The 25,272-nt window shown below is 33.4% G+C and overlaps 1 protein-coding gene across 1 annotated transcript in view; it reads left to right on the top strand.

Annotated features, from left to right (window-relative positions):
- Positions 1-6,974: 6,974 nt before the first annotated feature.
- The window catches only part of LOC120627053 (putative uncharacterized protein DDB_G0282133), a 29,046-nt gene continuing 10,748 nt past the window's right edge, over positions 6,975-25,272 (top strand). The window contains exons 1-8 of the mRNA XM_039894892.1: positions 6,975-6,979; positions 8,009-8,164; positions 15,769-15,845; positions 17,523-17,613; positions 20,522-20,713; positions 21,230-21,426; positions 22,159-22,332; positions 25,108-25,186. Coding sequence (XP_039750826.1) covers positions 6,975-6,979; positions 8,009-8,164; positions 15,769-15,845; positions 17,523-17,613; positions 20,522-20,713; positions 21,230-21,426; positions 22,159-22,332; positions 25,108-25,186 — 971 coding nt within the window. The remainder of the gene's footprint in view (positions 6,980-8,008; positions 8,165-15,768; positions 15,846-17,522; positions 17,614-20,521; positions 20,714-21,229; positions 21,427-22,158; positions 22,333-25,107; positions 25,187-25,272) is intronic.

Genomic DNA, 25,272 nt, shown 5'->3' with positions numbered 1-25,272 from the left:
AAACTTCAAAATTAAATTTTTTTTTTTCAAGTAGGCTTAGTACTTTTGTAACATCAAGTCAGTCTGTCTGTAGTGACTCTACCACCGGTTCAGAAGCCAGATTCTATAGAGAAGAATGGTAAGGAACTCAGCAGATTGCTCTTTTTGAAGCCGCCTTTTGATATTAAAACACAACAATAATACGATATAATATGTAACAGTTTTATAATATGCCTGCGTAGCGTACCTACTAACGTAATATGCCAGTAACTACACTACTTAATATTTTAGATCAATGTATATCAGTCGACGTCGTTGATAATTAATAAGATGACGATACCAGTAACGAATTGTATTAATCCAAAATCTTAAAACATTTGATCTAACTAATATTATAAATGCGAAAGTGTGCTTATTTCCTTTTCCTTCCTTCACGTCCTAATAAAGAAGCCAATCAACATGATTTTTGGACAGAATTATTTAAAGGACAGACAGTTAAACAGTACTTTTTCCTCGGAAACAAACAGTTCCCAAGTGTTTGTAAAATACCGTAAAACACGCGGACGAGGAATGTGGGCAACAGTTAGTAAATATTATAATAAAATGACTTACCTAGTAAATTTTTTATTTTAATAAATATTTATATTGACTTTATAAGGGTATTTTGTTGCTTTATTTATTTTTTGCCTATGTACGTCTAAACTATAGCACCAATCTGGGCAAAATTTTGCATAGATAGGATACCTGAAGAATAATACTTTTTATCCCCGAAAAACAATAGTTTTGCGGGATCATAAGTAATTTTGTTGTGATAAACTTTAGAGGTATACGATGCCTCGGAATATGTTACTCCTCGCAAACTATAGCTATACATTACCGAACTTACAATATTTTATTTAGCCAACTCAACTATATTATTATAGCGTTATTGAGTTTTTGTGAGTGTTAACAAAAATACAACGATAACTGAATTTTGACCATTATTATTGTAATATAATTGCGGAGAACAGGTGTGCACTGATTTCTTAATTTGTACAGAACCGAATAGGCCGTATATTTTGTGTTTGTTACACAAACTTATACCTAATTCATTAAAACCAGATAGATCCATAATATCATATAAATATCATATAAATCGAACATAGGCAGGGCATATGTTATCGATACTTTACTACTTTAGATTCGACCTCGGATTATATACAACTTTTATTTTTACCATACAAATTTGGAATGGTAGGACGTAAGAAATTGTAAGGAAAACAGGAAATGACCAAAAGTTGCGATTTATTGCTGATTTCACTTTTGGGCATTACGAAGGTACATGAGAACAATATGTAATGGGTTCGTTACAGAGTTTATCTGAACTGGAAAATGATAGGTACAACAGACGGATCTTATTCTTCATAAGTTTCACAAAACGCGTGTCCCCTTAAGATATGGCGAATTCATTGAATTGACCTATTGATAAGTTCCCTGTTGATCTATAGCTAGCCCGTTTGACTGCCGATCAAGAGATCGTTGGTAGTGCCTCTAGCTAGCCTAACCTAACAATTTTTAGCTCCCCTGCCAATTCTCTTCCTATATACAGGATTCATAGGTTTGACTAAAAGACAAGTTCAAATAATAAATTTTTCTCTCAAGAAGTTTCTGTACCAGACAGGATTTAGGAAGATAGTATTGTCCAGCCCTTTGGCTTACAAAGCTAATGGTACCTACCGGTTATTATTCTGACACTGTGCTAACATATTGTGATGCAGGTTGGAGGGATTAATATCTAAATCTCTCTCAAAAAGAGGCAGTCGTGCCCAGCACTAAGACATTAATAACATGGAGATTTTTGGGTACTGTTGTAGAATGAATATCTCATATATTCATTCTACAACAGTACCGGCCTAAGAGCCATAACACAGGATAAGATAACATAACACTGTCATATTATACAAACCACAGCAGATCGTGACTTTTTTTTTATTACACTACAAGTTAGCCCATGACTGCATGCATCTCACGTGGTGGTAAGTCTAAAATGGTAGCAGGTTAACTTGTTAGGGAGTATAGTACTCATACACCTAATGCGTTTCTACGCAACATCGCACCGGAACACTAAATCGCTTAGCGGCACGTCTTTGTCGGTAGGGTGGTAACTAGCCACGGCCAAAGCCTCCCACCAGACCAGCTCTAAAAATTGTAACTTAGCTACAAAATCAAATCGAATAGGGATTATTGCCTCGATTATTGTTTTTAGCAGTGCAATTTATTTCGTGTTAGTTATATCATTGTGCTATAAAGAGAAACCTCTTCAAACTTACTGTCTTCAAAGTTTGAGGGGCAGATATAATGAAATCATTTTAAATCATTGCCCAACGTTATGCAACGATAGCTTAAAAGTTGCCAATTATTAATAGCTCCAAAATTATCTTATGAAAACGTGTTTATGATGCTTGAAAATATAAATCATTATTTTAATCAAACTTTCAAAAAATCACGGACGTACTTGGTTTCTTTTTTTGTATTTGTGTACACCAATATCAGCCTTCATTTCTCAATTTTAATTTTATTGCTTATTTTTCCGATGGCGATGTTCTGGAATACAATAACAATTATTACTAACTTCTAATTTTAAAGGCCGACAGAGCGAAGATATTTACTTTGGTGATGAATTATTTTGTAAAGTTAAACACTTTACAAAATAATTCATCATTTTACATTGCTTTCAAAGGTATGAACTCATTTTATTTGTTGTTTCAATCTCCCGCTATATTTTACGTCCAACAATAATTTTGGTACCAACATGTTGATTATATCATTAACACATGGACAAAAACCCCTCCAAACCGAAAAATCTTTAAAGTTTGTAGGGCACGTGACATGCAATCATTTCGAATCACGCTTGTTGCATTAAACTTAGAATAATGATCGAATCGTGATAGAATGCATCGCAAATAAATATCAGAAAATCATCATATCGTAAATCCGGTAGGTTCCCTTGGTCCTTGAACTTTTGAGGCCGGCTAAACTTTTCAATGACAGTTTTTAGTTAAACGTTATTGAGTAATGAATTCTTAAAAATAAGTGAGAGGCTGAAACATAACTGATGACATTCTAAGACGAGGCTATCGAGTCTATATTCTAACGGAAATGGATGGCTAACCGTACACACAGTAGTAAAACTAATCAATGTATCCTGCAATGAGATGTTATCACTTCTAGAAGAAGAAACTCTGGCACAAGTAAATTTATTTCAGTTTAATTACCATATATTAATTTAGTATTTGTTTATCGGTTTAATAATGCTTATGTCTATGTAATTGTGTTATATATGATTGGGATTACTCGTTTCATCAATAGTAGATCACTTTTAATGATAAGATTGCCTTTTGCATATAATATATTGATACATACTTGAAACCTTTATCATTCATATTTTTACGCAATAAAGTAATTTTAAATAAATAAACATTTAAAATCATATACACAAACACACAATAATATAGTTAGTTCGTAAACTGTAATATGACTGAAAAAGTTAAGGCATTTTATACTTTGGGCATTAATGTCCCATCACTAAGTAGGAATAGGCCTGCTCTTTCATTATTTTCTTCACTTGGCTCCAAATCGGTTGACGGGCTTAAAGATTATTATCACAGATTAGTGATAGTAATCATAAACGACATCTTGACATGCTGATTGCAGTATATTAATAACATTATCCTAACACCGGACTGAGAAGTCTTTAACAATAGCCCAGCATCCAAAGTCTTAAAATCTGTTGCAGCTTTATTTAAATTGGCAGCGCGGACTATATAGGTAATACCTCACTGGTTTCTTGTATCTATAAATAATGAATTAATACGTTAGCAACGGTAGTAACTATTGCTATTTATGGTTAGCCATGACACATTATATCAGAAGTAGGTAATTTGGATTTTTTTTTAGGCCAGGAAATTAATTACACCATACAGATTCCCCCGCTGTTGGCGAAGTATAGCAAATTAAGCTTTATTTTCGTAATATATTATGGATTTCCGCAAAGTAACGCTTGCTTCTATCCAATATTTAATAATCAAAAATACTTTTTTTTTATGGAAAAAGGACAGGACGTGCACAAGGAAAACTTATCTTATATGTTGCATATTATGCGCTTAATATATAGTCGCAATGGATAAACTTTCAAATATAGGTGTAAAATGTACCGTTTACAAGAATAGTTTACTACACAGTTCGTACTTTAATTATTTATTTATAACTAAGATTTATACATGGCAACCAGTTTTGCAACGGTCAGGTGCAGCCAACTTCCTTTATTTCTACTGAGTGGAATACATTTTGGAGCAAAAACCCTAACGTGCTTAATTATACCTACCTCCTAGTTTTCTAATTTTCTGTAAAGGTATCAACTTACCCGATTCGCTTCCATTACTTCATATAAAAGACATTTAACACAAAAAAATTGGTTGCCTGTAAAGTCGGTATACGGGCGAAAGTTTTACGTGACAACGACTTTGAGTGGTAAAATAATTTTAATGTGAATATTCATTCGTATAGTAGGAAGAAGGATGAAATAATAGTAACAATTTAAAACATTTATTTATACAAAGAATTATATTTAAAACATTAATTTATACAAAGAATCTCGCACTGAATTTCATATTAACAAAATTTTATTTTTACCTTTACACATACATACGTATTTATATACAAATATACATACAATAACTTGCAATACATTTGCGTACAATGAAACAGCGTTTACTACAAAGGGACGCGTGCCTTTCACTTTTTATGTCTGTCTCTCTCGCTCTTAGGCGGGCTAACCATGCCCGAGTGAAAGGGACGCGTGCCTCTCACTCGCTCTCATTGTGAGCGCATAACGTGAGCGGAGCGTAACGCAGTTTCTTGAAGTGTCACCCGGCAAACCAATTTATAAGACGTTGTCACGTCAAAATACTTTCGCTTGGGTTTAAATGACAAAAAAAAAACCAACTCCGCATATAAGTATTCGAAAATCGAGCAATATTAATTCTCTAGATTTATTATTATGTAATCTAAGATATCTACTTAAAATCTATCATTATGTAAATATCTTAGTTTTTGTTAATTTGACTATCAAATAAGTGGTAATGAGATAGAAAACCAATATTGCGAAACAGCATCTCGGGACAGACTATTCGAATAAACGAAACAAGTAATTTAAAATAGGAAAGTTGAATTAAGGAAGGAGGTTTCATTTCCGTAGCCCAAAATTATAGGCATTTATAATGAAACTTAATATTATGTAATCTTATGTAGCAATAAACAATAACAGCATTATATTAATTGTGGCCTCTAAATTAAAGATAAATGAAAAGAACACAGACTACTCATTCAGCCATTATTGTGTGCAGTGCATTGTGTCCAAAAACGGTGAAAACGCCCCGCTCACGTCTCACTTTACATACGCGGAATGACTCACAAACTTTTTCTCATTTTATGGGAAACCTTTAGAAACGTTTAATTACTTACAACTGCTGATGGTATGAAGTGACTTACCTTTTATTCGAGAAACAACTCTAAAGTGGAGTGGTTTTGATGCTTCAATAATTATAATGTACACGGATCATGTAAGTTCTTAATTCTGTGGTAAAGAATAATTACAAAAATTATTATTTTGCTATTAAATTGCTCTAGTTCTTTTGCTTTTTTAATTAATTGATGTTACCAATTTAATGATACATACCAACCGGAAGCTTTGCAACGATATTTTTATAGTTTTTACTTAGCGTAATTGAATTCGATGTGTTTTAATGATTATATTATGTTACGATAATTAAAATATTAATTCGTATTTTAATTTTTTTTTTATTAAACTACAAAGTTAGTCCTTGACAGCAATTTCACCTGGTGGTAAGTGGTGATGCAGTCTAAGGTCGTAGCGGGCTAACCTGTTAGGGAGTATGGTAGTCATACTCCTAAAAAGTTTCTACGCGACATCGTCGGACCGGTGCACTAAATCGCTTAGCGGCATGTCTTTGTCGGTGGGGTCGCAACTAGCCACGGCCAAAGCCTCCCACCAGCCCAGACTAGAGAAAATTCAGAAATTATAAATTCCCAAATTGCCTTTGACGGGAATCGTATCCGGGACCTCCTGTTTAAATTCACAGCGCTCACCATTGCGCCAGGGAGGTCATCGAAATATATATTTATATGCCTTCAAAAACAAATCCGTAGGATAAAAATTTGATAATTGAAAACAGGGAGGATGAATAAGGACGTTAGCGTATCGAATTTATAATTACAATATTCATTTCGATACTCAATAATTACTTAATTATTGTATATTGGCAAAGAAGAAGTGCAATCGACCCCAATCGGATGCTAAGATTGGTTTCAAAGTTGCGAATATTAGATATTTAGAGATGCCCCAAAAGCTATCATCTAGTTACAAACACAAAGACCGGTCAAAGACATTGAACCAAGAGAAAAACAAGCCAAAGCACAAAAAAGCAAAATTTCATACATAAGCCAAGAATTGGTCACCATGGTATTTTAATAGGACCATTTAACAGGTAACTAGACCTTATAAAAAAGCATTATTCCAATTCGTTTAGATTTGACAAAGATGTGGGGTAACATGGCTAATTGAAAGTTGATAAAAAAATTAAGCCAATAACTTCCCTATTGCAAAACAAGCTCGCCATTTTCGATAGCTAATAAATGTCACTTAACACCAGTTTATGACTCATTAAGTATCCGCGACAGTTCCTATCTAACTACAGCGGCGATAGTGAAACGTAAACTTCGATAATGTAATGTGCTTGCAAAACGGACACACCCATTTATTGCCCTCACAAATACTAAATAATCGTAGGAATGTATTGCCTTAAGCCAACGAAGTTATTCGTATCGTAACGTTCGATATATTATAATTTATATATTTGCGATGGTATCGTAAATATATGAATTTTGCCATTTTCCTGGTTTACTATCATCTATCAAAGTGTATACTGTGGTTATAAATGAAGTAAGCCGTCTAAAAAATCGCTTCTGTGTCACTACTTGAAAATGATCGAGTAATAAACTGTAAGTCTGTCTGACTTATATTAAATTATTGCCAACAAAAGAAAGAGTTTAAAATCATCAAAAGTTTAATCTTTATATGGTGAAGTATGAACTTATTAATCTTTTTTATGAAAGGAGGAAGTATAAAATTTTATTTTTATTTTAATCTTATGGACCTACCACATAAATAAATCAAGTTTATTTTATGGTTCTATAATTTGTATACTTTAGAAATGTTGTGTGTATTTATAAACTTTAATGTTTGTTAGGAAATTAATTTGGTTGCTTGCAGGAAAAGGAAAATAGATAGGTCCTGAGGATGAAATCTCCGAAGCATAGTTGTAATTATGGTTTCAGAACTTTCTTCCAAAATTATTATATGTTTGAGTAGAAACCCAAAACGGTTACTTGTTCAAACTACAGTGTATCATACATATATAAATATGCAATTGTTTGCTTTCTAATGTGTGATTTTTAGAGTATATTAATAATTATATAATTGTGATCTACATCTCATTCTCATGTATACCATATAGTGTAGCTTAGAAACTATTAGTTGAATTATAGCTAAGGGTGTAAATGAAAGTCTTTGTTGAGTATACCTACCTTTTCTAATGTATGATATAAAGTTATTTTACTACAAGTAATAAATTTAAAAATCCACGATTGAATTCTATAGGAGGCCATGATGCCAAACCTCTAAGTGGTATTCGTGTCGTGCCATCCTTTTTTAAAGATTTTTAAAACTTGTTGATTTTTCACAACTCTCGTAATAATGAAAGGGTTGTTTACCAGAATACACATGCCAAATTTCAAATCCAAGATGGCCGCCACCAAAAGATGGCCGCCACCAAAAGATGGCGAATTATATATTTTTTCCCAACTCCCTCAATATGGGTATCAAAGGGCTTGACTATTAGAATAATGACCAATAAACTTGATGTCGGGGGTTTTTTAATTTTTAATTTATATTTATTGTTTATTGTTTCAGAGCGCTCTTAGTAGCGCTATGTATCGTGTACGCAACGTCGCTGACGCCACTTGCCCCGCTTTCCGCCACGGCTGACGACGACTGTGCACTTTACCTGACGGGGCCTGGCCGCTCCTCTGCATATGACTACAGTCTCAATCTACTAAAAGGAAATTTGTGAGTACCATCTTTAAAAGCTTTTTATTTAACTTGCTACAAGCGTACAGTAGTCTGATTTAAGTAAAACATGAGTGGCGGTACCTAATAGTAATTTAACGAAAGCTTATTTGACACGAACTAAGCTAGGCCTAAAAGCAATTTGTATTCCGTAAGGTACCGGGCTAACTTTTTGGAGTGTCGCAGTTATGTTATAGTCGAACCATCTCTTTCTATGTGTCGGTCCGGTCTTTGTCGCTAGGGTGGTAACTAGCCATGTCGACCATGGCTAGTTACCACCCTAGAAAAAAGCCTAGCCTCCCTCCAGAAAAAAACACCGCACTTTCGAGTAGGTACCTATATTTGGAAATTACTGAACTTTTTACGATTCAGCAACGGTATTTATGCAAAACCATCATATTCAAAGTACAGAGCAGCTATAAGGCCTAAAATTTGTCTTTATTTACTTGCGTTTTTGTATTTTTATGTCTCTGAGGGGAGTACAAGAAAAGTTTATTAATTTAACAGACAACCTTGCTTATGTAAATAAATTCGTGATAATAAATTGCTAAGTTACCTTTGATTCTGCAACGCTACGACTGTAGGTACGTCTGCTTGGAGCAATTATCCTATTAGGTAATTAATATTGAGTAAATAAACGTATGAATACAATGTGACAGCTGAAATGCCGATGTCAGAGCGCCGTGATCGGCCCAATGTCGTCTGCATCGGCAGTAAGAGCGTGGGACATAACATTAACACCATTGCATCATATATCTTGCAAACTTGACACACTTACTACTAACACTGATTACAATTACTTTCTTTATCTCATGGTAAACTCGGTCACGTTTTTTTTTTTTAAATATCTCGACCAGAAACACTGATGGTGATAATGCAGCCTAACACCCTTGCCTAGGAGATTGCACTATGATTTAAAGATCCAAAAAGAAAAGAAAAACTTTTATTTCGAGCAGGCCTTTTTTTTTGTACGGGGAGAAATCTTCTTCAAAGATACCTATAGACATCTTGTTATGTGTGGTTTTATTCACTAAAACCGTCTCGGTGGCAATCCTCGGCACATGTTCGAACATAGGCAACAAACAAACAGACGCCTTTCACATTTGTAAGAAAACACATCTAGTAGGTAAAACTATACCGCAGTGCCTTTTAGCATATAACCCATTAACGGTAGGTATGGGTGCTAAAACCACCAAATTCTAGCAGATTTTTACAAAAATTTAAAGAAATAGTTAAACGCAACGCATTTAAAATTAAATAAACAAATATACTAAAAACAAGTAACACTAATTAAGTAACCATAAAAATGCTTAATTCTAAAATCACAAGACGTGAAACAGTAAAATAAATCTCTTCTTTTACCAAATTAATCACAAGCTGCATGTAAATTTTCATTTTACTTGCATATTCTAATTAAAAACAACTCTAGGTATACATTTTTAAGAAATAAATTATTTTTTAATTGAGCTGTTTAAATTTAATTAAACTATTCCGGACAAAAAGCCTGAGCTAATTAGAATAACTAAATAATTTATCAAACTGACCCACTGTATCGAGGATTTTTTTCGTGAAATTAATTAGTGAGCCATTCTCGAAAAGTACTGTAACAATTTTGGTAATAATCGAAAACAAATAAAATAGAATAATCGTTAGGTACTATTTGCATAACTTAAATCACCCGGGGTCATCGTTCTTCGATCGGTTTACATTCTACTGGCTTCGATTTTTTTTATGTTAGTAACCCAGTTTTTTGGGTTTGCTTTACCGGTCACATGACTCATTAGCATGAATAAAAGAAATAGTATATGGAGATGTTAGCATCAGAATTCGTATGTAGATAATTGTTGACGCAAAGAAATAATCGATTGAAGTTATGTTCCGATGGAAATTTAAATATCTCGATTTTTGAGCATCGGAAATCCCGTGAATAAATTCTTAAAAAAACATGCAGCCCAGTCTTTGAGGACTGCCGATAGAATTTTTTTTACGGCCGAGTGGCGCAGTGGGCAGCAACCCTGCTTTCTGAGTCCAAGGTCGTGGGTTCGATTCCCACAACTGGAAAATGTTTGTGTGATGAACATGAATGTTTTTCAGAGTCTGGGTGTTTATCTGTATATTATAAGTATTTATGTGTATTATATTCATAAAAAAATATTTAATAACACAAGCTACGCTTACTTTGGGGCTAGATGGCGATGTGTGTATTAAAAAAAAAAAAAAAAAATTGAAAACGAAGTCTATGTACATATACAGTCTACAAAAAGCTGAGCGGAGAGCGTGCGGTGTCGATGACGCGAGTTTTACGCTATTTTTTCACCTAAAAAGTACACATATATCATAAACTAACTGTTTTACCGCGTAATGGGGTAGGTTTGCACAAAACATTTTCCTAGCTGATGTCAATGCTTTGAAAGAAACGAATTTTCTTAATTTCAGGTTTGTAGATTAAATAATTAAAATAATCTGCAAAACCTTTTATCCCTTCTTAACCACGCTAAAGTGGGGATTTTTAAAATAATTAATATAGATTTTTATTATTTACAGGTGATATAATAAATATCGATTTTAACGTAACTAACTTCAAAAACATGGGACTTAACCGGGAAAAACTTCAAACTCCTATTTCATCCCCTTAGGGGAGTAATTTATAAAAACCGTTTCTTCTTCTAATACTTATCACCTCAAAGATATCTACCATTCAACTTTCAAGCTTGGGGGCTTTATATTTTCTGAGATTTCTGAATCAGTCAGTCAGTGACCTATCGCTTTCATATACAGATACACAGTACACATATAGCTCATAGAAAGCGTTCGGTGACGATGACGCGAATTCCATGATTTTGGTTAACCCAAAAAGGGCTCACGCGCATAGAGAAGTTTCACTTCAGAATTTCCAGGTCATTGATTTTGATAGTATCTTTGACTAGCAATTTTTTTTTAATATTATATAAACACTCGTACATTCCTAGCAATTCTCAGAAATCCGTTTAAATGGACGCGGACCGGTTACACCGCACGGTTAGGATTCTCACAAGTGTACATTTACTGTCTAGACATCAGGCTGTTATGTAAATACTAGAAAAAATCTGGTTCAACTGTTGAACTTAACTACAACGTTGTTGCTTAATGCAATCAAGTGTCAGAAATGATCTTAGTTCAGTTTAACGTAAAAAATCCTAACTTTTTATTAATGTGTGTCTGTTTTTTTGTTCGTTTGTCTGACCTTCCTTTACGCTCTAACTAAGGAACCAATCGACTTGATTTTTAACACGGAGTTAGATAAAAGAACATAGACTTGACGGATAAGCCCAGGAAAAGAAACAGTTTCCGCGTTATTTGCAAAAAAACCGTAATGACGGATTTGAGTATACAATCCTTATTTTATCGTGATACAATGAGGATACAATCCAAAAGATAGAAGAAAGTAATTTTTTGCCCACCAGTTTAAATTGGCTGGGTGGGCGACTTTATACCGAAATAACAAAGGTGTGACTATCATAATGGATAGAAAGTCGAAGAGGCTAACGTAAAGGCGTTTATAAATTATTTATACAAAAATCACCGTTAAGATACCTAATGGGCTTAGGAACGGTATGTTCGATTATCGCTTGTGAAATACCTGCCAGGGATTATGTCGGTCGTGTGGACAGATGTCTAGGGGGCCGGTCCGTTAGATGCACAAAATACATCAGATGAGAAATCATCAAGTAATGATAATCGCAGGCTATTGCAAAATATCATAATTTATCTAGCTTATTTTACATAAATTAAACTACGACTAAGAACGATATGCATTGATTACTTATTGTATCACACAGTCTAATTATTACATTAATCAGTACGAATTTACCTTGAGTGCGCTTTAAGGTAATAATAATCGTATTTAAAAACGTGTTTAAATTCAAGAACAGATAAAAAGTACACCCAAAATTATCAATATTCAGTCATAAACTTAAATATCACTTTTTAACCTTACTTATGAAACTCGAAGTTGTATTTAATGTCACAATGATACCTACATGATGTATAAAACCGTAAAATGTATGTCATAAATAAAAATATAAATATCTGATAAAATCATATGCTTATGAGTAATAATACTAATCCAATTTGCGTGAACACAGCAATAAATCATGAGGAATGTTTTATTGAGAAGTCACGTATAAGTAAAGACAAATTACGGAAATTGCAAATAACAATATAATTTGGTAAAAACTATATTGTAACCTATGAATATCAACAGACAACAATAACACAACTATACCTACTACTATACATACGCTAAAAAGTTTCTTGAGTTGAAAGCACTTAGGTAATCTGAAACTACCAGTCGTATTAAAAATCATTTTTTGTATTTAGAAAACCAATTATTGTTGGGGCCATTTAACCTCACACTATGAATTTTAGGAGTTGATTAAAAATATACAGAGAAATATTCGGTTCGTAAAATAGAGGATAAAATAAATAATGTATGAAATCACTTCAACGAAAAAGAAGCTAGCCGGAGCCAATCTCCATCTTGTCCTCCATAGTCTTAGTCATAGTCAAACGTGAGCAATTTTCTCTCATGACCTGTTGGATTTCAATCCGCCCCTTAATCGTAAAAGTATTTAAATTGCTAAGTATGATTGAGGCTTTCTCGGGTCAAGGAACATTATTTAAGAGAAACGCTTACTAAAAGTAAGTCACTAAAGCCTTCGACTATACAAAATATAGCAATAATCGTACACTTAGAGCCCTATACGTAAACCCTTCAACTGACAACACCTTTCGAACGTCAGTGCGTGAAAAAATACGACAAAACTAATCCGAAGTTTTGCCTCGTTTATAAATAAGGCCTTTATTGTTGCTTAGCGTCCGTTATTTATATTCAAACTATCAGCAATCTGTTGATACGTAAGTTGCTTGACAAGGGTGTTATTAATAAAAAAATATATAGATATTATAATACTATAACAACGTTGTAAGTATCTATCTATCGATTACGAATAGCTTGAATATAGGAAATGGGAAATAATCGCGTGCAAAGTCAAAGATACTGACGAATAAATAATTTATTTGATGACCTCGCTGGCGCAGTGCTGGTTGTTGTATATTATAAGTAGAAACGTCCTGGTTTCGATCCCCGACGGAGCAGTTTGGAAATTTATAATAAGTTAATCTCTTATTTTAAGAAATGTAAGAATATCTTAAACACCTATTAAATTCCATGTTGAAAGTTATTATGTTTATTTTAATTGTGTATTTTTTTTATGCTTTTTTTTTTATTTGGTGTACAATAAAGTGTATTTCATTCATTTAAAAGTTTGAATGAGTTATAAAATAAACAATAATTAAGCTTAAGTGCCTACTTACCTTTTACTTTGTTTCATCAAACGGAAGTAAAAACACTCATTATTTTACAAACTGGTGGAAAGTCTGTTTATATAATACAATAAAGTTCCGGACGCAATATGACATACCCACAACTTATTCCGAATCTTGCTCAAATTGGCAGAGTAGGTCTCGTACGTGTTTCAAAAATTTCGTGTATTCCCTTGTTAAAAATCGCTGGACTTTTGACACAAAAATGTGAAAAACCTTTTATATACGACTACGACTGAATGGCTTCGTTGATATCGGTCTAAGACATTCAAAGCGTAGTTTTTTTATTACATTACAAGTAAGCATATGTTTTTATTAAAGATATTATTGTTAAACCCATAACCCACCCACACATGTCACTCATTATGACCAATCTTTCATTTTATGTCATTGTTACACATACATTATTATATATATATAACCAAACAATACAAAGGGGATAAATCAGAGAAAAGGACGGGTGAAAGCCAACCGACACCAAGAAAAACAGATAAGGAAAAGTTTAAATAGGACAAAAGTGAAGAATAGGAATAAAAGTGGACTAGGCTGAGGATAAAGGAGAAAAAATTTGCTAACCTTACTTCGTTCTTTCCCTAGATGTACTATAATGATCACGTTAAAATGGCCAATCGATGTGGATAATACGGTAAGCGAAAGGACTTTTGAAAGTGAGCGTGAATCCCGCGGTTACTGATCGCTCGAGTTGCCTAATTCATCGTGCGCGGTTGTCCGCAGACGAAAGCATTGATTCGACATTACGACATGAACAGTTACTTTATGATCTCACAAACATCCAGTAAACTAAAGTGTAATAGGTACTTTACTGGATTTTTTTGTTTTTGTCGACCTCCGTGGCACAGTGGTGAGCGCAGTGATCTTTTGAGGACCCGGGTTTTATTTCCGGAGTTTGTAATTTTTTCTGAATTTTCTCTAATCTGGTGGAAGGCTCCGGTCGTAGCTCTGTACCACCCTACCGACAAAGACGTGTCAACAAGCGATTTAACGATCCAAAGATACCGCCTAGAAACCGATTGAGAGTTTGCAATAGCACTAACAGGTTAGCCCTTTAACGTCTTAAGACTGCATCATCATTCATCACTGACTCAAGGATTGCGATCTATTTTTCCTTCCCTCTTTTTTCCTTTTCTTTCCTTAGTTCCTTACATGAAGTAACTTGTAGAGAAATAAAAAAAATGTATTCTCAGCCTTTCCAGAGTTAAGTGTTTGCGTGTCACATGTCTGACTAAGCAAACTAGACGGAGAAATCCCGCTGTAAATGTGAGACGAGGAAAGGATTACTGGCATCAGTAGTTAGTGACTGTATTGGATAGAAGCAGGCGTTACTTTGCGGAAATCCATGATATATTATGACAATTAAGCTTAATTTGCTATAGTCCGCGAAAAGCAGGAGAATCTGTATGGTGTAATTTATAATTTCTTCAATCCTTTTACTCCACACCAAACAGATCTTTTTGATGTCTACGATTTTAGCATTTACTACGGGATCAAAGATGTATTATAATATATCACGGTGATTTCTTTCAGCGTGATATATTATAATGACATTATACATTGGTAAAAAATTCATTGGAAAATTAAATTGTCTGGTGTACAAGAAGCATCCTGTATCGAATGTCAGCGGCGTGCTGCAGCAGCATGTAAACGTTTAAAACTCTTGGGCTATTGGCTATTGATTTGATTGGCTTGGATGAAGTATTTTCAAGATAATCCTTATGTGGGACAATTTTTGAATACTCTAGATCAGAAAACCGTGTATCATTTCGATAAATTGAGGTAGTTTCATGCAGCAGAAAAATTCACACTGTATAGATTTTTCCTTCAAATTCGCGAAAGTAAATTTTTTTGCATAGAAATATTTATTGGGCTGGAAAGTGGCCAGGATAATGCAAGGTTCTTATGAGATAGGACAAAAGCGTAATTAAGAAAACATGCTTCAATTATATCATTAAATGCGCACAGTAAAAATTAAAGTCACAGATAACCTATTTATTTTGGTAGCATACCTACCTTATTGCATAAACCAGTTAAACAACAATAAGGAACACTATATATATATACACTTTTGTGTACGTTGTACAGTATTGGTTTTGCAACCTCTTAAAACTTCTTGTTTTAAAAACAGGATAAAACTAGTTCAAACCTTTATTGAATTAATTTATTAAATGTTTTGCCATGAAGTGTATACGATTTATAAGCATAGATATCTGTTTTTTTTCCAGCGCATACGATGGTCAACACACTTGCATAACATATGAAGCCATAAATCAAGCTTACCTCGATGCAAGAAACAGAATTCGTAAGTAACCTTTGAAACTTTAATAGAATTATCGCCTTCGACTTTGTTAAAAGCTCTATGGGATCTATATGTATTGACGATCTCCCAGGCGCAACGGCAGGGGCAAATTAGGAATTTATAATTTCAGAATTTTCTGTGGTCTGCTGGGAGGATTCCGCCGTGGCTTGTTACCACCCTACCAACATAGACGTGCGACTAAGCGATTTAGCGTTCCCATATGATGTCGCGTAGAAAATGTATGGGTTAGCCTGTTACCATCTTATCCTGCATCGTCACTTGCCAACAGGTTAGGTGGCAGTCAAGGGCTAACTTGTAGAAAAATAACAGGTTTTTTTTAAATCGCTGCAGTCGGCCTTTACTAGTTGTTTATCAGTTGAATTTGAACTACACTACAAACTACACTACAAAGACAAACCAGGACATGATACAGGATGTACTTTTCGCACATAAAACGAATTTATAGGCATAATGAATATAATTGCAATGTCATTAAAGCCGATGGCAAAACAAGCAAAAACTTTTTTCGTAAATAACAGTTAAGTAAATTATGTCTCAGAAGCATGTACATTTTTGAGCGATTGCATTAAATTTGACCTGGTAACATTCAACTCGTTGACATTTTGTCCTTAAAACTTTGCACAAATGCTTATAATTTAATATAATTGACGGAACCTTTAATATTTACCTCATCAATCATTTTTAGGGTTTCGTCGATACCAATGTGGTAAAATGTAACCTTATGGTGCGACTTTGTCTTTCCGTCAGAACTTCATATTCAGTTACCTATTGAAGCTACAGAATGGATAAAGAATAATTTTAGACAGAGCAGAAAAAGTTTATGTAAATATAATAACTTAGAAATAAATAAAACAAGTAGGTGCTCTAATTATTTTTTAATTAGCAATAATTCTATATAAATAAAGTTGCGCCATATATATCATAAGTAAGGATATCATACGTAAGGACCAATATATTATTATTATTATTAATTTATTTATATTTAAATAATTTCCCTAAATAAAATTGGTATAGGAGCAAAAAATATTGATATTTCGTTTGGTTTGTTTCATAGTGAGTTTTTAGTCTGCGTCTGGTATAATATGCATGTTTTATGCAAATAAATTAATTTTGATTTTTTTTTTGTACTTAATAGCATAGGTTTGTAAATTTGGCACTTCCAATTTGATTGAATTAACTTAACGCTTGGTATCGGATTTATTGAGGCTAGGTGAAGGTTATGTAGGAGTACGCTGCGTCCCGTTATTAATGCAGGCGAAGCCATAGGACAATAGGATTATATAAAGACCAAACTACTCATCCTAATATAATGATGGTGTTTTCCTAATCCTATTCTAAAGTTGCCTGACAGAGATCGCTACTAAGCGATAGGGCCGGGCCGCCTTATGAATTCTGCTTCTGTGTTTGTTTTCCTATTCTTCTTTTGTTTGCCCACTGCCAGTAAAAGAAACAAATAAAGAATATTTCTATTAAGAATATCTATAAAAATATATATATATATATATATTTAATAAAACCTATCGGTTTAAAATATGTCGGTATGGAACAAATCTGAAATTATAATAGAGCACATAAGTTAGTTTGTTAATATTGCAATAAAATATTTTTTTGATAAACTTTATCCAACTTTAACAATATGTTTTTTTTTCTTTTCGACAGTTGTTGCGCAGCCAAAAGGTGACTGGAAAGCTGAAGACTTCGCAAGTGTTGGTGAACTTATTTTGGACATCTCTATTAGTTTAGCACGAACGTAAGTGAATTATTCAATAATTGGTTAAATAATAATTTAAATTACATGATATGATATCAACTATTCGTATAGGCAACATGGAGATGTATATTTTGCAGAACAATTTAGTTTAATTAGGTGCGAGTGAAAAATACTAGATATATAATCTCATTGCTAATCACGATGTCGATAACTACTTGTGCTAAGAGTGATGTGACATTTGGAAGTCTGAAACCAGAGCTTTGGCCTTGCCTTAGTTGTTCTAAATCTAATTCATTCAACAAGTATTGTTGATACAGAATGATTAATGAAAAATTACGACCACAAGGCTGAATCCGTACCGTCCTTTGAATCCGTTCTTTTGTTTTCACTTTTGAGATCATTCACGGCCGTGGACCGATCACGACGCGGAAAGAAATCAAATAATAGCAATATATATTTACTCACCAATTAATAACTGTCAACTAATGGGATAGCTTAACACTGTTGTATTGTCAATATTAGCTATAAAATGGACGTTAAGGAATAGCTGGCATCTTTCTTACACTGTTTGATTAAAAACTAGTTATTTTTTATCAATTTAATTTATAAAACTTTAGTTAGACTAATTGGTACTTATTAATAACGCAGTTCAAATTTTTTCAATTTAACTTTGAGTATTAGATTGTAGTGAATTATTAAACGATTAACATTTATGAGGATAGCTGAGTACCTGCAGAATTTGACAGATTTGGGTTATAATAAATCCCCTAGATCTCTCCAAGGCAAAAACCATAGAGAAGCCCCTCTATTCTATACGTCTTATTAACGCAATATAACCTACTTACCTACTACCTACTACCTACTTTCATTAGTGTATCTCACTTAAAGTATCTACTTTATGATGATGATGAAATAAACCTTTCCAACCCTCCATAATAAACGATGTAGTGCAAGTAGATAGTATAGTATGTTACGTAGTAAAACCGAAAGCGTATTATGAAATATCATAAAATACTTACGACCAAGGTCTCGTCTTTACGATTTAGTAGGTTGGTATAAAACGTAAGAGAAGTGATTTAATGTATGTTCCATTAAGTTATCAATGCGTATCATCGTGAAGGTCACTTGTATAGACAGTTGTTCTCAACTATAATGATTACTAGATTTCGGTATTCATAGCCTTTAACAGTCCTCTGGTGGAATAAATACTCTCAAGGGTAGGGTTTTCCAATAATCACTATACTGGGCAAATCGTAATTTAATCGCAGTGGATGGTAGCAGCAGTACAAAGGAAACTGCTGTGCTGAACTGTATTCCGATATGCAGTCACCGCACGGCATTACAAAGTTGTGTTAATATTGTAATTTAATAACTTAGATTGCATAACCGGTGAAATGCAAAATAAAATCTCTCTCGGCATCGTAGTCGGAGTGCTTTGCCATTTCTGTCAATTTCCTGAATTGGTAAAGCGAATAGAATAGGATTCGAATCCAATCAGTTTTGAAATTTGGTATGTATCAAAGAAATATTTATGAACTTATTTTTGGATATTTTTAAATTTATTATATTATCATATTGGTGTTGTTTTGTTAAGATACTTCTTGGTACGGAAGAAAAAAACATTTTTAGATCAAGTATGATACAAGTAACATTAGAACGCTATTCTAATGTATTCGAGATTTCCAACTTTATGACACAATGTGAAACCGTTCACTCGATTATGATAAAAATTTGGCAATTATGTAATGTAATGTAACATTTGTTGCTATAAGCCTACCTTATGAAATGTATGCGATTGATTGGTACTTAACTTTTCCAATGCAAAAGTTATCAAAGCAATCTTAAAGCACCAAACATTAGTACTTATGAATAAGTAAAAATGTTCGCTAATCCTATGCTGCTTCTAAATAAAGGAAACCATAAAGCACAAGACTTTCAAAAATAATTAAAACACATCTTAAACTCATGACCAAAAACCTTGATCTACATTCCAAACTAATTGTCTTTGACCTCGTTAATGAAAAAATCTTTAAATTTGGACCTTATTCGCATACGAAAGTAAAATGGACCGGACCGGACTACATAGCTCACATATATAACTACTCGTTACGGCGATTCATTGGACTGCCAAGTTCTCAACTTCCAATTTATCTAATGTGGTTATAGACTTAACTACCTAAATAATCTATGCACATGTTATTCATTTCTATGTTTTCTTTTACTAATAAAAGACTTCAACGCGCTGGAAACCGCTCAGTTGCAATTTAATTACATCGGTAGATATTGTGAATTATATTAAATAGAGGCCTGGATACTTGGGCGCATAGTTTACTTCCACAACAAATCTTGAACAATATTAGCCCACACTACTTTGCTGGCATGATTAAATGTAGATCCTATTAAATAAAATATTATTTAAAAATTGGTTCCATTTAAGTGAAGAAAATTCCAACTTTAAGGTCCCGAAAATGAAGGATGGTTTTGTTGCACCCGTAGGTTTTCTTTTAAGAAGGATCTAGTACAAATTTCTCTGTTTATCTACCGATTCGTAAGGCATTTCTGCCGTGAAGCAGCCCACAACAAACTCAACAGCTACTCATTATCAACATTTATTTTTTTGTTAGTATTTTTCAATTTGCAAAGTGGCGAAATATCGTGATACAAATAACAACAGCGTCATTTCTTGATGACCACGACCACTCTGAAAAGAGTGTGACGACAAGAAGTAGAAGATTTTTCAATTAAATAATCGTTAATTATATATTGTTAGAGATGCAAGCAACCAATTAACGAAGCATTATTCAAACTTTTTCTTTGGTATAGATTAAAAGTCAACAGAAGAATTATGTAACAAAAGCATATCTATTCGTATAATCAGCACCTCAGAAGACTTTTGTTTATTTTGCAGATGATATATAGGTGCCACTAATTAGAGTGTTCTTTTCAGGTACGGCTTAACGTACGAGGAAATCGAAAAAGGCTTGCCGTTAATCGACACCTCTCGCACATTAATCCGCGAGGTGTGCCCGCCTGTTTTCTCGCACGTCGAGTGTCGCGCCGGGAAATATCGCCGACTTGATGGCCTATGTAACAACCTGAAACACCCAACGTGGGGTGCAACTATGGCGCCATTCCAAAGGTAATTTTGATATATTTTTATGGATATTCTGTCTCTACATTTATATTGTTTTAATAACAAAAAAAACAATAGATGACCACAGCAACTGATTATTACAAACACATAATACAAACAACAAACACAAAATATTACCTAAACTAATTTAGTCGAGTTTGCATGGAATGGTTAATTCGAAATATATATGTTCACCAGTATCATATAGTACTAGACACGTTTTATAATATGCACCGTAAACTATATAACAGAAATAAGTTTAAAACTTAAATTATAAGGATTAATTATATTTTTCAATAAGAATAGTTTGCCTTTAAAAAGTATATAGCAGATAGCCCTAAAGTAAACTTTCAAGACAGTGAGAAGTTAATAGGCTCAAGATTATTTATAATTAAATGAATTTACTTAAAATTTATCTACGTCACGCAATATTATGGAAAACTGAGTAAATGATAAACATTACAGTGTATAAAATAATTCATCTCTATCTGGTAAAATATTTTCTTTATAATCTGTTTCAAGATTAATTGGTCCCCTCTTCTCCGACGGCATCAACGCACCTCGTATATCGCATTCTGGACACGATCTGCCACTTTCCCGCGTGGTGTCCCGGACTATGCACCCGGATGATGGCTTCCACGACCACGCTGGTACAGTCATGGTTATCGCTTGGGGGCAATTTATGGACCACGACTACACTTTAACAGGAACTCCGCTTGGTAAGTTTTCTTACGCTCCGTGTGTTAAACGAAGTTCTTCCTATTAATAAATAAATAAATAAAGTAACTAGGACAATACAAACATCGCCATATAGCTGCAAAGTAAGCGTAGCTTGGGCTATGGGTACTAAAATGACTGACGAATATTTTAATATCTACATGCATTAATGCTTATAATATACATATAAATACCCAGACACTGAAAAAAATCATGTTCCACACACAAACATTTTCCAGTTGTGGGAATCGAACCCACGGCCTTGGACAGAGTCAGAAAGCGGGGTCGCTGCCCACTGCGCCAATCGGCTGACAAATTATATAGATTATTTGAATAGGCATCTTCTTTTATCTCAACTATATCATTTTCAATTATTTAAATGAACACTTACTTATTTAATTAATTAGTATATTCATCAATAAATGGTTTCAGGAGGTATCCCTTATCGTTTCGGCTTGGGATAAATAAGGCTAGATATCAGAAATGATATAAATGTATGTACTTATTCCTAAGCCATTGTGGTTATTGTTATCGTATTATATGTATAACCCAGTTGTGGAAACTTCATTGGTTTATGTGATACAAAAATACGGCATTACTTTTATGTGTAATAATACTGTTTGTTTCCCTTGAAAAGCTAATAAATAAATATATGTGTAGTAACTTACGTCCTACTGACTTTTGCCAACGTATTAACATGTTTCTATATTTTTCTAAACAAAAAATTTTTTTAGATCCGGTGCACCGAAACGACCCTGAGGAATGTTGCAAGCGCCCCCTTCATCTCAAACACCCGTACTGCAACGAGATCATTGTGCCAGGCGACGACTATTTCTATCGTCTTTTTGGGGTCAAGTGTATCGACTTCGTAAGGGGATTCCCTTCGCCTAGACCCGGCTGCCGTCTGGGTATGTTATTGTCTATTTTTTTTAATTAATATATTTTACAAATAAATATACTACGACAATACACGCATCGCCATCTAGCCCCAAAGTAAGCGTAGTAGTTTTATGAATAATATACATAAATACTTATAATATATATATATATATATATACATATATATAAGAACCCAGACACTGAAAAAAAAATTCATCACACAAACATAGTTCAGCTGTGGGAATCGAACTCACGGCCTTGGACTCGCAGGGTTAGGTTAGCAGGGTCGCTGCCCACTGCGCCAATCGGCCGTCAAATCATTTATTTCTTATGCTTAACTTTAAATCAATTTATATAAGTTACTAGCTGTTGCCCGCGACTTCGTCTGCGTTTGATTTTGTTTTTAAAGTATTCAGTATCGCTAAGCCTTAAATGAGTATAGTAGTATTTATACCTATATAACATGTGAGTTGTGACTGTCAATTAATCATAGACAAATAATTTGCAATAAAATAAAATTGCGACTACAAAGTGCTTATATTAGGCCTACTTGAAATAAATGAATTTTGAATTTTATAATTAAAGACCTAAGCTATCCTATCTCTTAAGTTGGACCAGACTGCTCATGGTGTGCCAATTTAATTTAAAATCGGTTAGGTAGTTTAGGAGTCCATCGCGGACAAACATCGTGACAGGAGATTTATATATATTAAGATTGAAGATGTTATTCAATTCAAGTAGAGCTTTTTGGATCATCGTTGGCCACAGACTCAAAAGTTCTTTACGCGGGCAAAGTGCTTTTAATTTTACCTTAATTAAACTGAGATATTTTTTCTGTACCAAGTATATACCAAGAGTTAAAGCAACAAAGCTTTTGAAGCATTTTCTCACCATAACGTTCGTACTAAGTCTATGAGACGCCCCGTGAAACCTACTGGCCATTATGCAATTTAAGTCAATTAAATGATAATAAATGGCTCCATAGAACAATGCAAAATAAAATCACACACGATGTTCAAACAAGTATTAGGTAGATATTTCAAAATCTGAACGACCGCAAACCGGCGTCGAACTCTTGCGGTTGATTTGCATTTCATGCAAACTAGGTTCGCACAGTATGATACATGACACTTACATTGTTCTGCAATACCAAATAAACAACACCTTCAGTGTATCATGTGTGTACCCATAGAGAGTTGCATAAGTTACCTTCACTATTATTAAATCGTTGAACTTCAAAATGGGCATTGGAAGCTTCTTAAAGACGATTTTGGGTCTTGGATACGGGTTGGTTTAACTTTCAGTCTGTGATTTTAGTGAATAGATATCAGTTTTACTGATAAAGCTTAAATAAGTATAACTTGAGTACTTTCAAGATGGCCATTTTTTAGACAATCGTGCCTTCACGTTGTTTTTTATCAACAACTACAGTCTTAAAGCCCATATAAGAATTCACGTATAGTAAAAGCTGAACGCAAGCCTGTTTTTGTATACATTTAATATGCAAAATTTTTTATACAATTTAACCAAATTGTATAAAAAATCTAATATTCCCCTTTCCGCTAAAATTACTAGTGAAGCTAGGAGTTGAGTACGACAATAGTCCAAAAGGTGGGATTCAAAACAACGACTGTTAAGATTTCAGACTCTCATATCGTTTGAGCTATAATTGAGGGTTAACTGGTAAGATCAGTATTTGGAAGAACTGTTACATAACTTGTGTATATAACTCTATTATAAATAAAATAGCTACATACTAAACTTATTTGTATGTATCATTAAGTACATTTTACTGATATTATTAAACACAATATACAATTTGATTGCATGACTGCTTAAGTAAAAGAAATTTCCTATGAATATATTATATCATTGCCATACTGTGTTATTCCATTCTCTGATACATACAATTAAATGTATAGTGACCGGTTTTTGACCTGTTCATCTGCCGAGTGAGAGGCGAAAGCAGTCTGTTACGTGTATAGATCCCTTGCGTAATGTAGTGCAAAAATTATACCGGCCGCTAATACCACATGTAAACAACTCTATAAAAAACCTCTCTCTTTTATTTATATGTTTTACAATGTTCTGATTGGGACCTAGTTTAAAAAGCTTATATATCTTGCTTGCGGCAATCATATCAATCGTTTTCTAATTTTTAGCATGTTAATATTTGTAGATGAATAGGTAATTTGAAATAGTTTGTGGACTTGTTTGTGTGTACAAAAAATATTGGAACGTATTATATTCGTTTAAGGGGAAATCTTTTAAAGATATCTGATATCATAACAAATAACTTGTTAGGTTTGATTTCATCGTCTGGGATATCTTTTCTTATGTTTACGGATCTAAAGTAAGAATATTCATATCCTTCTAATACCTGTTATCTGTATAAACGTGAAAGTTTGTGAGGATTTATTGATGTGTTTTAGTCTTTCGTGCAAAAGTACTGAACAAATTTAAATGAAATTTGGAATACAGATAGATTATACCCCGGATACACATATGCTACTTTTTGCCACGGAAAAAATGATGATTCCCGTGAAATTTGTGGAAAACTAAATTTTATGTCGATTAGTCATAACAATAGTTTGCCATAGCATACTTTCTTGAAATTTTATTTATACTAGTTGTATCCTTACAATTTTATGCTACTTATTAAAATCCGTTATTTTTAAATTAATATAATTTTATATTGATATTAATTTTATTAATTTAATCATCTAATGATATTACTCATCGTAAAAAAAAATATATATATTTTATTTTTAATATAATTGATTTTCTATATTAAATTGTTCCAGGCTCAAGAATACCCTTCAATACCTTAACTGGAGCCATAGATGGGAACACCGTGTACGGTGTCACTGAAAAGTTCGCTAGGTAATATTAAAAATAAATTATGAAAATATCTGACGACATGGTAAGTCAATGCTTTATTGATTCCTGTACCTATTTTACAGCTGCTT

This window comes from Pararge aegeria, chromosome 10 (genome assembly GCF_905163445.1).
Source record: "Pararge aegeria chromosome 10, ilParAegt1.1, whole genome shotgun sequence".
NCBI lineage: Eukaryota > Metazoa > Arthropoda > Insecta > Lepidoptera > Nymphalidae > Pararge > Pararge aegeria.
The sequence above is the reverse complement of the archived record's forward strand: the minus strand, read 5'-3'. Positions and strand labels throughout refer to the sequence as shown.